At 40.0% G+C, this 13,435-nt stretch overlaps 1 protein-coding gene across 2 annotated transcripts in view; it reads left to right on the top strand.

Moving 5' to 3' along the window:
* The first annotated feature begins 9,403 nt into the window (after nucleotides 1–9,403).
* Nucleotides 9,404–13,435, top strand: part of LOC106572690 (uncharacterized) — a 32,022-nt gene continuing 27,990 nt past the window's right edge. The window contains exons 1-5 of one of the 2 annotated variants that reach the window (XM_045696330.1): nucleotides 9,404–9,619; nucleotides 10,144–10,268; nucleotides 12,140–12,239; nucleotides 12,622–12,654; nucleotides 12,867–12,920. In XM_045696330.1, coding sequence (XP_045552286.1) covers nucleotides 9,496–9,619; nucleotides 10,144–10,268; nucleotides 12,140–12,239; nucleotides 12,622–12,654; nucleotides 12,867–12,920 — 436 coding nt within the window. In that variant the 5' untranslated portion in view covers nucleotides 9,404–9,495. The remainder of the gene's footprint in view (nucleotides 9,620–10,143; nucleotides 10,269–12,139; nucleotides 12,240–12,621; nucleotides 12,655–12,866; nucleotides 12,921–13,435) is intronic. The other variant, XM_045696331.1, reaches the window with a different exon arrangement.

Genomic DNA, 13,435 nt, shown 5'->3' with positions numbered 1-13,435 from the left:
CCAGGTTTCCTCCAGACGTGACACTTGGCATTTAAGCCAAAGAGTTCAAGCTTGGATTCATCAGAGAGTCTTTAGGTGCATTTGGGCAAACTCCAAGCGGGCTGTCATGTGCCTTTTACTGAGGAGTGGCTTCTGTCTGGCCACTCTACCATAAAGACCTGATTGATGGAGTGCTGCAGAGATAGCTGTCCATCTGGAAGGTTCTCCCATCTCCGCAGAGGAACTAGAGACCTGTCAGAGTGACCATCGGGTCCTTGGTCTGCTCCCTGACCAAGGCCAATCTCCCCCGATTGCTCAGTTTTGCTGGGCGACCAGCTCTAGGAAGAGTTTTGATGGTTCCAAACTTCTTCCATTTAAGAATGATGGAGGCCACTGTGTTCTTGGGGACCTTCAATGCTGCAGACATGTTTTGGTACCCTTCCCCAGATCTGTGCCTCGACACAATCCTGTCTCGGAGGTCTACGGACAATTCCTTCGACCTCATCGCTTGGTTTTTGCTCTGACATGCACCGTCAACTGTGGGACCTTATATTGACAGGTGTGTGCCTTTCCAAATCATATCCAATCAATTCAATTTACCAGAGGTGGACTCCAATCAAGTTGTAGAAACATCTCAAGGATGATCAATGGAAACAGGATGCACTTGAGCTCAATTTCGAGTCTCATAGGAAAGGGTCTGAAGGGTCTGGGGGGGTTTTTCAGCAAAAAACTCTAGAAACATGTTTTCGCTTTGTCATTAGGGAGTAATCTGTGTAGATTGCTGAGGATTTTTTAAAAAATGACATCTATTTTAGAATAAGGCTGTAACGTAACAAAATGTGGAACAAGTCAAGGGGTCTGATTACTTTCTGAAGGCGCTGCATAACAGCAAACAATTCATTTTGCATCATATCCCTGGTATATTGTCTGATATACACACGGCTGGAATCCTGTTTCAGCCAATCAGCATTAAGGACCTAAACTATCCGGTTTCTAAATAACATTAATTGTCAAGAGACCGGATGTGTTTGAGGATTGAACAAACTGAGTCAGAGATTCTGATCCCCAGTGACACCTCATGACCAGACTCAAGGAACTCCAACTTACTTTGATCTCAACTTCACAAATAGACAGATGCCAATACAACGCCCACACAGATGCCAATACAACAAAAATGTGTCAATTTCAATCTCTGAATTGGCACGTTTTCACCAAATCAATTTAAATGTATTGCCAAGAAGCACTTGAGTTGCTTCCATCCTCAATTCAACTTTGAAAATAATAAACTGTGAAACATTGTTCACTATTCAGTATAACTGGACTATAATGACAAACACAGGCTCAAGCACTATAAGATGTGATAACTGGCTGCAGCAGATACAAACACGCTCCAGCAATACAGCTTCGGTGCAGTATTATTTCAAGGAGAACAGGCTGGTTAAAAACCATAGAATGAGAATGTTGCTTCATTACAATTCCATGTTCCTAACCCAGGGTAGCAGAACATCCGCAAATCAAATCAATATCTGCCAAGAAAATGCCACACCTGCCGTTAACTGTCATGCTTTTACAGAAAAAACGTCATGCTTCTATAGAAACACCCACAGCCAGGTCACAGAGAGCAAACATGCCCAACGCCTGTACATGTTCAAGTGGTCATCATGGTTGTCACAACATTCAACATGGTTCAACATAAACATTTGTCAACACTGAAATTGGGACAAGTTGATCTGTACAAATTCCTTTTAAGTTTATGTCAATGTCATAAACATCAGTGGCATAAATGTCAATGTCATGAATCACCTCGTTTTACAGTTGACTCAACATCATTGAATCACTTGAAAAATGATCACGTATTATTGTAAAGATCCAAGAGTGATCTGTTGGTAACAGGGAAAGGAGATGATTGTGTACTACAGGAAAAGGAGGACCCAATTTCCCCCAATTTCATTGACGGAGATGTAGTGGTGCAGGTTGAGAGCTCAAGTTCCTTGTTGTCCACATCACCAACAAACTATCATGGTCCAAACACACAAAGACAGTCGTGAAGAGGACACGACAAAGCCTATTCCCCTCATGAAACTGAAAAGATTTGGCATGGTTAACAGTGTCATGTCCTCAGATCCTCAAAAGGTTTTACAGCTGCACCATCGAGAGCATCCTGACTGGTTGCATCACTGCCTGGTATGGCAACTGCTCAGCCTCTGACCGCAAGGCACTACAGAGGGTAGTGCATACAGCCCAGTACATCACTGGGGCCAAGCTTCCTGCCATCCAGGACCTCTATACCAGGCGGTGTCAGAGGAAAGTCCTAAAAATTGTCAAAGACTCCAGCCACCCAAGTCATAGACTGTTCTCTCTGCTACAGCACGGCAAGCGGTACCGGAGCGCCAACTCTAGGTCCAAAAGGCTTCTTAACAGCTTCTACCCCCAAGCCATAACAGCTAATCAAACGGCTTCCCAGACTATTTGCATTATCCCCCCCCCCCCCCCCCCCTTTTATACTGCTGCTAGTCTCTGTTCATTATCTATGCATAGTCACTTTAACTCTACCTACATGTACATATTACCTCAATTACCTCAACTAACCTGTGCCCCTGCACATTGACTCTGTACCGGTACCCCCTGTATATAGCCTCACTATTGTTATTTTACTGCTGCTCTTTAATTATTTGTTAGTTTTATTTTTTACTTACCTATTTTTTACTTAACACTTATTCTTCTTAAAATTGCATTGTTGGTTAAGGGCTTGTAAAGTAAGCATTTCACTGTAAGGTCTACCTATTGTATTCGGAGCATGTGACAAATACAATTTGATTTGATTTGACTGGGCCTGTCTAAATTGTTTTCTGCAAAATCATCACTATTTGACTAACAATGGGGGCTTCAAGGGGAAAAAATGTTCCGGTGTAGGGGCCTCGAGGAAATAAATGCGCTGGTATGATAGCAACAGGGACGATTTCTGGTCCCTGTCCTCAAGGGAATAAATTGGCTTGTATGATAGCAATAGGGTGCAATTTCTGGTCCCAGTCCATCCCTGGCTGGTAATGAGTTAAAATGACCTGCAGTGTGACACTTTGACAACCTTTTTTAGGAATTTCCACAGAGCATTGCACCATCACCACTCCTCCGCCCTACCTCACCCCACACCCCCACTTCCCCACCCTACCCTACCTCACCCCCCGTCCCTGAGGAAGAGGGGAATGGGGAGAGGAAGATGGGAGAGGAACGAGGGGAGTGACGTGTGGAAGAGGGAGATGGGAGTGGGTTCATGGCCATATACCAGCAGGTAAACATCCCCTCTGGGACCATGCAGCACCATGCAGCACCATGCAACCCACTGCAGCCCAATGCAGAACCATGCAGCACCATGCAGCTCTATGTAGAACCATGCAGCACCATGCAGCTCTATGTAGAACCATGCAGCACCATGCAGCCCGCTGCAGTCCCTACTTCTGTCAGATCTCTCCACCCCCAACCTGACCCTCCCGCACACCAGCCTGGTCAACACATACACCAATAACCACACACCCTCCATCCCCAACCTCGACCCCTGCCCTCAAAACCCCCACTCTCTGCCTTATTTGTGGATCTACAAAATACAAGAACTAAGAAATATGTCCTGGAGTTCATTATTAAAACCGGACACTTTTGTAATATGCAACATTTGAACATTTGGATCCCTACTGGTCCTTTGTTGTTCCATGCATGTATTCCATTGTTTATCTAATCACAGTCCCTCGGGACTGAAGTCGTTGCATCTCTTATATCCCCCACGGCCATAGTCCCTAGGCTGCTATGATCTGAAAGTTTATATCAATGAAAAATGCATGGCTTGTACAGATGCGTTATGGTATGATTCATAAAACGTCCATTGAAGTTTAATCTGATTGCCAGAGTAGGCTTTAATTGTGACGCAAAAATAATTGTTGATTTATTTGCTAACTGCTGATAAACACTGTTTTGACTTGCTTTCAAGTTTTGGTCAATTAAATTGTATTTTCATTGTTTGATAATAATGTTTTATTTCTTAATAATAATACAGTTGCTTAAGAAGTGAACAATAAACCAAAACTCAATGTATTGTATTACCAATGCTTCAACACAGTAGCAGATTTAGGTACAGGCAACATGGGCAGCCGCCCAGGGCTGCATCTTGCTGGGGGCGGCACGGGGTGCCCGCACAAAAAAATGGAATGGTGACATTTGGTTTTCTATCGCTCATTTGCATGTCACGTCAATGATATCATGTCACCGTGTGGAACATTTACATTTTTACATTTACCTGATTTAGCAGATGCTCTTATCCAGAGCGACTTACAAATTGGGACTGTGGGTCAATTAACCTTGTCGGAGTTGGCGCCCTGATTCTAATTTGTGAGCTAGGCAGGCTACTGCCTGGGAAGGTCTCCCACTCAAAAGTACGAGATGGAGAGGGGGGCGGGAGTAGGTTGACCTCAGGTCTCCCCACTGGAAGCCCGAGGTAGGGGGAGTGGGGGAATCTATCAACTAGCACACCTCTAACTTTGTACAGTACTAATGCAATTAGTAAAATCAGTCACACAACAAAATGCTACCAAATTAACCAGAATTCATTCATAAGACTGTGAATATATAGTTTCACAGACATATGTTGCAATTTTTTCTGGTTTGTGCGAAAACCAGTCTGCAAACCACCAAGGTGAATTGGTTAAGTCTTGACTCTTGGTTGACAGTGTTGGGGGATGGGTACTGTATTGATGCTTGAGTGCCAAATCAACACAAATGGATAAGAAAAGATCGAAGCCATCAGGTGCCCAGTTTAGGAAAAAGAGGAAAGAAGAAGAGGAGAAACGCACAAAAGATGAAGGTATGCAGCTATGTCATCTCTTTATGAGTATAATATTATGCATGTAATGAAATAGGTTAGTATAACACTTACAGTGCCCTGCAAAAGTATTCACCCACTTGACATTTCTCCTATTTTGTTGCATTACAACCTGTAATTGAAATTGATTTTTATTTGGATTTCATGTAATGGACATACACAAAACAGTCCCAATTGGTGAAGTGAAATGAAAAAAATGACTGGTTTGAAAAGATCCTAAAAAAATTCACAACGGAAAAGTGGTGCGTGCATATGTATTCACCCCCTTTGCTATGAAGCCCCTAAATAAGATCTGGTGCAACCAATTACTTTCAGAAGTCACATAATTAATTAAATAAAGTCCACCTGTGTGCAATCTAAGTGTCACATGATCTCAGTATATATACACAGCTGTTCTGAAAGGCCCCAGAGTCTGCAACACCACTAAGCAAGGAGCACCACCAAGCAAGCGGCACAATGAAGACCAAGGAGCTCTCCAAACAGGTCAGGGACAACGTTGTGGAGAAGTACAGATCAGGGTTGGGTTATAAAAAAATATCAGAAACTTTGAGCATCCCACGGAGCACCATTAAATCCATTATTAAAAAATGAAAAGAATATGGCACCACAACAAACCTGCCAAGAGAGGGCCGCCCACCAAAACTCACAGACCAGGCGAGGAGGGCATTAATCAGAGAGTCAACAAAGCGACCAAAGAGAACCCTGAAGGAGCTGCAAAGCTCCACAGCGGAGATTGGAGTATCTGTCCATAGGACCACTTTAAGCCGTAGACTCCACAGAGCTGGGTTTTTCGGGAGAGTGGCCATAAAAAAGCCATTGCTTAAAGAACAAAATAAGCAAACACGTTTGGTGTTCACCAAAATGCATGTGGGAGACCCCCCAAACATATGGAAGAAGGTACTCTGGTCAGATGAGACTAAAATGTAGCTTTTTGGCCATCAAGGAAAACGCTATGTCTGGCACAAACCCAACACCTCTCATCACCCCGAGAATACATCCCTACAATGAAGCATGGTGGTGGCAGCATCATGCTGTGGGGATGTTTTTCATCGGCAGGGACTGGGAAACTGGTCAGAATTGAAGGAATGATGGATGGTGCTAAATACAGGGAAATTATTTCTTCTTTCTTTCAATCTTCCAGAGATTTGAGACTGGGACGGAGGTTCACCTTCCAGCAGGACAATGACCCTAAGCATACTGCTAAAGCAACACTCGAGTGGTTTAAGGGGAAACATTTAAATGTCTTGGAATGGCCTAGTCAAGCCCAGACCTCAATCCAATTGAGAATCTGTGGTATGACTTAAAGATTGTTGTACACCAGCAGAACCCATCCAACTTGAAGGAGCTGGAGAAGTTTTGCCTTGGAGAATGGCCAAAAATCCCAGTGGCTAGATGTGCCAAGCTTATAGAGACATATCCCAAGAGAATTGCAGCTGTAATTGCTGCATAAAGTGGCTCTACAAAGTATTGACTTTGGGAGGTGAATAGTTATACACTCTCAAGTTTTTCATTTCTTTTGTCTTATTTCTTGTTTGTTTCACAATAAAACATATTTTGCATCTTCAAAGTGCTAGGCATGTTGTGTAAATCAAATGATACAAACCCCCCAAAAATCTACTTTAATTCCAGGTAGTAAGGCAACAAAATAGGAAAAATGCCAAGGGGGTGAATACTTTCGCAAGGCACTGTATCTTTGTTTGCCTATGTTGCTTGCGATGCTATTACACCTAGGGCGACAATATTCCGTTTTCTGTCCAACTAGCTTACTTAACATTGGATATAAGTTCACACAGTTTCATCATGATAATGTGTGTAGCCTGCAGCAAAGCGATTACAACCTAACTAGCGCATTATTGATTTTGTTAACTTTCATTGAGGTGACATCATAAAGGTTTTCTGTGATTGTATTGACTAGGTCCTGAGCTCAGTAAGGGGAATTTCCAATGCTGTAGGCTAACTTAAAAGACGTCTATATTATGCTGATATTTTGTATCTTTTGAGATATATTGAGTCTTTTGAGGTGTCTTATGCCTAGAATTAGCCAAGGCGGTTGTATGGTTTATTTGGTTCCTATTCTGAAAGTTTGATAAATTGTGCATAATGACATGTATATTTAATTGTGCAACAAATGTATTTAGGGTGTCAGACTCATATATTGTATTTCAATGCAAATTCAGGGGCACCTCTGAAATATTTTGGAGCACCCTCTGGCACTGGCCAGGATGAGGAGCCATCCACCTCCTCAGCCACACAGACCTCTTCAGAAACCATCTCGTAGCCTCAGGATGAGGAGCCATCCACCTCCTCAGCCGCACAGGCCTCTTCAGAAATGATCTCAGAGCCTCAGAATGAGGAGCCATCCACCTCCTCAGCCGCACAGGCCTCTTCAGAAATGATCTTGGCGCCTCAGGATGAGGAGCCATCCACCTCCTCAGCCACACAGACCTCTTCAGAAATGATCTCGGAGCCTCAGGATGAGGAGCCATCCACCTCCTCAGCCACACAGGTGTTTTCACAAATGTTGTCTGAGCCTGAGGATGAGGATGAAGACGCATTTGCTTCCACTTCTCCACAGCAGGATTCTTCAGGTGTGTTTGTGTAGCACGCGGACATGTGTGTGTGTGGGTACACACACATGTGTTTATGTGTGCATCACTGCATAACATAAACAAAATAAATAATTTCCCTTTTGCAAAGTTTTAAGTTTCCATATTGTAGGTAACAATGATGATTTTATTATTACTGGGTATGTATGTGGGATGTTCCACCACTATAAATGCTGTGAATAACGGGTGGAAACTAATGCCCACGTGCTCTCCATCTCTTCTATATGAGTGTGTTATTCGATTTGTGTACTTGTGTGATAGATGATTTGTGCAATTTAGTTTTATTTGTGTGTTTCTTGTTAGCAATAGGATAATAGTGTAATAATTTGATTCTCTTATTTATTTGTATTTATATACTACAATTTGTTTCTGTTTGTCTTTGTTACTTCTTTTTTATATTTATAGTATCTTATTTCTGTATATATTTGTATATTTATATAGTTTTAAATGTTATGATTATTTATTTGTGTTTTTCAACATGTCTGATAAAAAATTACAGTTTGTGCAATATTGTGGGTTTTTTTGTTGAGGGGGCGCTGAAAGGGGGGTTCGCCCAGGGAGCCATACAAGCTAGAACCGCCACTGCTTCAACGAATGACTGATACTATGCTTCACATGCTTTAATAAATCCTCTTAAAGATTGGCCCCTTTTTTTCAATTTTCACCTAAAATGACATACCCAAATCTATCTGCCTGTAGCTCAGGCCCTGAAGCAAGGATATGCATATTATTTGTAACATTTGAAAGGAAACACTTCGAAGTTTGTGGAAATGTTAAAGGAATGTAGAAGAATATAACACATTAGATCTGGTAAAAGATAATACAAAGAAAAAACAACCTTTTTTGTATTTTTTTTGTACCATCATCTTTGAAATGCAAGAGAAAGGCCATAATGTATTATCCCAGCCCAGGTGGAATTTAGATTTTATCCACTAGACGGCAGAAGTGTAGGTGCAAAGTTTTAGACTGATTCAAAGAACCATTGCATTTCTGTTCAAAATGTTGTATCAAGACTGCCAAAATGTGCCTAATTTGTTTATGAATAACTTTTCATGTTCAAAACTGTGTACTCTCCCGAAACAATAGCATGGTATTATTTCACTGTAATAGCTCCTGTAAATTGGACAGTGCAGTTAGATTAACAAGAATGTACGCTTTCTGCCAATATCAGATATGTCTAAATCCTGAGAAATGTTCTTGTTACTTACAACCTCATGCTAATCGCATTAGCCTACATTAGCTCAACCGTCCCGCAGAAGACCCACCAATCCTGAAGAAGCTTTTAATCAATATTCTTCTTCTTCCTTGAACAAAGGAATCGTATTCTTTGGGTCTAATGTCAAGCTTGGGGTAAGTTGCAGAATCGATGTTTGTTCGCAACGGCTGTCAAACGCGTTTAAGTAGTAATTTAGCAGCAGAGGAAGCAATTTAAAAAGACCTTTGGAAACACACACACACACACACACACACCACTGACTGACCGACTGCCAATCACTTTGACATCTTTAGCCATCTTTACAGGATCTCTTTCTGCTAATCAACCCGGCAAGCGGGCAGCAGCTCAATTAGCTGTCTCCAAGACGTCCATCCATGTAGTCTCACGGTGCTGTGGCAGCTCCTATCTCTATAGTCTATAATGACTTCCTAGACGGATTGGGCTCTTGTCAATGACCACTACAATTAAGCGATCAAGAGCACAGGCCACCACGATGAGAGCAGCTATTTAGCAGTTAACTAGGGCAGAGCAAAAACCAACTGAAACCATAATCCACTTATCTTCAGTACCAATTAGATTTGTGTCATGTATCAAAGAATAGGACTATGGAACGTTTGGGGCCACTGAATGGATCATGGTGTTCGTTTTTCCGATGACAGCTAGGCGCCACGGGCTCCATTTGAACAGCATGGTCATCATCACGAGTAGTATGAATATGAGTGTACACGAGAATGTGATATGACGTCGAGAACCCACCTACGTTTCTGCAGCTGATTGGACTCGCGCAGATACCCAGCTATCATTTAATAAACAGAGGTGGACTGGACATGTCACTTTCCTCGCGGATCTCGTCGCTACACTGCAGGAGCTATTCACGCCTTTCCTCACTCCAGAACGCACCTGGGCACACGCGCGGTGTAACAGAATATTACCACTTCGATCAGAAAGCAGGTAAATAAGTATTTGTTTTAGATAAATATGCCTGTAATTGATGTACTATATATCTAGATGTTTTTAAATGATTGCTATGCTTGTCAAATGGTGTGCATATTTCAGGGACATTTGGAGACGCTGATAACCCAACCTTGAACACAGCGGGGAAAAAATAAATGTTGGACTGTTGTTGTTGAAACATGATTGATGTCCTTGAAAACATCCGAACGAAGCAAAATAACTGCCATTGTTTATTAATATAGACTTTAAATTCAAAATGCATGGCAACATTTCCGTGCGCATTATGCGTAATTTCAAACAAGAAGCCATTTCCTTTTGGGTCTTTTTATTTTCAAACATTTTTTAAAGATTGCACTGTAGAGTCATATCTGTCAGCTATATTATATTTATTGAGGGACAATGTTAATTTGCGTAAAATCAGGCTCAAATGTGAGGCGAGTTTAGTTTCCGCGGAGCTCTTATCCAAACTTTTCAAGTTGTTTGGCTATATTGTTGCTAACCCATCGTCACTCACCTTACAGGTGGTGGTAAAAATATGAGAAGCGGCTTATTGCTGGTGGCTCTGTTCGTCGCCATGAAACTCCACTCAAGCCAGTCCAGCTGCGAGGAACCTGCGGCTGGGGCATACAGGTCAACCGACTCAGAGGTATGGAAGTTTCTCAGCCAAACGTTTCAATTTAAATCTCAGGTTAGCGCGTAAATGTTCTGTTTTTCCTTCATACAATAAATACGATTTGTGAATTCAAATTACTGATAAAATACACTATAGCCAATGAATGGGTTGAATCAAAGCCGGACTGTGGAGATACCATTGTTTCATATGCCATGAAAACATTAAATCAGTTGGAATGAATTAATTCCTTCATATTTCACCAGACCTTGCCCACTGGGAACAAACGTTATTTCAACGTCTAGTTTTGATTTACATTTGGTTGAGTTGTCAACTAACGTGAATTCAACGTGAAATCAACAAAACTATTTACTGTAATTGGATGTAGGTTAAAAGTTGGGTGAAAAAGAGACGTAATGCCATTCATTGATTACTATTTGAAAATCCAAATCGTTTTCCAAGCTGATTCAACGTCATTACATTGATCTTTGGGGGGTGGAATGACCATGGGTACTTACAGTTTTTTCAATCACTTTGGTGCAATTTTCACAAGTACAGTATGTGTTACATTTTCACAACTCTAAGCACACAAATCTAAACAGATCATCAATGGCTGGTGTTTCAAAACTCCCAAGTACATTTTATATTGACTGAGTACAACAAGCTAATTCACAAAGTCTCTTGTCCACAGCACCAAATCACTCTTCCAATTTGGATACATATTCAATCTAAGTATCTTCTTTTCAAAATGCAATATCCTCTTTACTTTTTTTATGTCATTTGTTAACAATACAATTAACTATCACTTAATCAAACTGCTCAACACTGATAACTACTGAAACAAATGTATGTAGTGCCTAGTTAACATTATAGTTTGATTACTGCTGAACACTGTACATTTCTATATATTTACCTCATAAATGTGTCAATTTGACATAAATTTATGTTGGAGGGTAAAACTGAATCCTATATGGATGTGGCTGTAAATACTACATCGTCATTCTCCATCAGCAAGTGTTCTTCAACAGGACAAAGTAGAAAGAGTCACTATGTGCTACCATTTGGAATTATAGTGTAGTGTACAATGCACTGCTGAAATACCTAAATATACCTATATATATAATATATCTATATAATATATCTATCTATCTATCTATCTATCTATCTATCTATCTATCTATCTATCTATCTATCTATCTATCTATCTATCTATCTATCTATCTATCTATCTATCTATCTATCTATCTATATATATATATATATATATATATATATATATATATTATATTATATTCCACTCGTTATCTGAATTGCATTGATAAACTGTAAGCAGAGAGACAGGCAATACTGTATCAGTTGACAAGTCAGGTAAAAAAAAGAAGATGACATACAACACTGTGCTACATTTTTACAGTAGCCAACTGCTTTACAATACCCCTATTTTTGATGATTTGTTCTATGTATGTAATTTATAAGGATAATTAAACTATAAGATTTACATATTTCTCAACATGCTCACAAATATACTGTATGGGAAATTATACTTACCATCTACTATTCTTTCTATTCAGCACTATAAAAACGAACGTTATTTTTTTGCTATTGGATTAAATGGTAGTTAAAATGACTAAATGGTTAGCCTATCGTTATCTGATGTATTGGTGACCAAACAAAATGTTCTCATGGTATTTCACAGAAAAGGTTTTGGCATGGATGACTCAGGGGTGAAAGATGTATGAAACCCAAATGTATGCACCATCAAAGGTTTTGAACGTAAAATAGGGGGCATTACAAGTGTTATCAGTTTAGAGTTTTGTACCCGGGAGTATACCACTTACATCTAAAAATGTGTACAAGTGATTGAAAAAAAAAAAAACACTGAATACAATCATGTGTCATCATTACAGGAGGGTCCGGGTTTGGGAAACCTCCAGCGGACCATTCTGAAAAGATATAACGACCTGGATTATGACAGCTTCGTCGGGCTGATGGGGAGAAGGAGCGCTGGTAAGTGTCTGCTCTGTCTACTCCACATCCTAGATCAATCAAACAAAGTTATTTATAAATACCTTTTTACATCAGCAGATAACAGTGGTCACAAAGTGCTTGCCATGGTCTAAAGAGATGGTGTTGTGTTGACTCAAGCAATAGTCTTTCATGATGGATAGAAGTGTTTATACCAATTGGGTTGTACTGATAATGGTATTGTCACTGAGACTTCTCTGTTTTGACAAGATTGACAATTTGTCCTACAGTAGTCTTTATTTATTACATAACATGTTCAATGCTGATGCTGGTGTTCACTGCTGGTAAATGACATTCTTCATAGGACTAATCCACTTTTTATTGGGATTTATGATTTTTTGACAATTTACTTGTTTTTCCCCAGATATAAATGGTCTACCACCATCTCCCAATAAAAGTTAGTAATAACCATTAATTTACTGTTTCTTTTACATATCAATAGAAATGTTATTATCTTTAATAGAAAATTATGAGACATTTCGTGTCATATAATAATAATTAATAAAGTGCTTTTTTCATACCCAAGGTACAACATTTTTTAAATATACTGTGAACACCTGCATTTGATAATGACCTAATGACCATTCAGTATTCAATCTTTTGTAACAGGGGACATGGACGACGTCTTTGTTGGGCTTATGGGCAGAAGAAACTCGGAACTTGGTGAGTGTAGGTGGATGGGTATATGTTACTACCTTCAGAGAGCAGTAAGATAGTAATATGAAATCAGGTGGAAAAAATGAAGCACATGAGAATGTTTCAATTGTATCAAGTGACTCCGTTTTAATAATCAATCAAAAGTTAAATAAATGAATATTCATATCAAATAAGTTTACATAAATAGGAAATTATTCTCAGATTGAATTTCAAGAAATAACAAAAATATTATTGACATTACCCAATGAAACAAAACACCATTCAGTATTCAATCTCCTCCATGAACACACTAATATTCAGTCTCCCAGTCTTGTATAGCAAACGGCTCCATTTTATGATGACCACATCAGCAAGAGACAAACAGTTCAAAAGGCTGATGATAGAACCACGACAGAGTATTACTGTAATAACAGCCCAACTACGTTCTGCATCTCCCTTGAACCATAAGATGACATTACTCTCCTGTTGTACAAATAAACCATCCAATACATTCACTGTAATATACACTGCTCAAAAAAATA

Source organism: Salmo salar, chromosome 15 (genome assembly GCF_965601325.2).
Source record: "Salmo salar chromosome 15, fSalSal1, whole genome shotgun sequence".
Classification (NCBI taxonomy): domain Eukaryota; kingdom Metazoa; phylum Chordata; class Actinopteri; order Salmoniformes; family Salmonidae; genus Salmo; species Salmo salar.
This window is presented reverse-complemented; position numbering and strand designations above follow the sequence as displayed.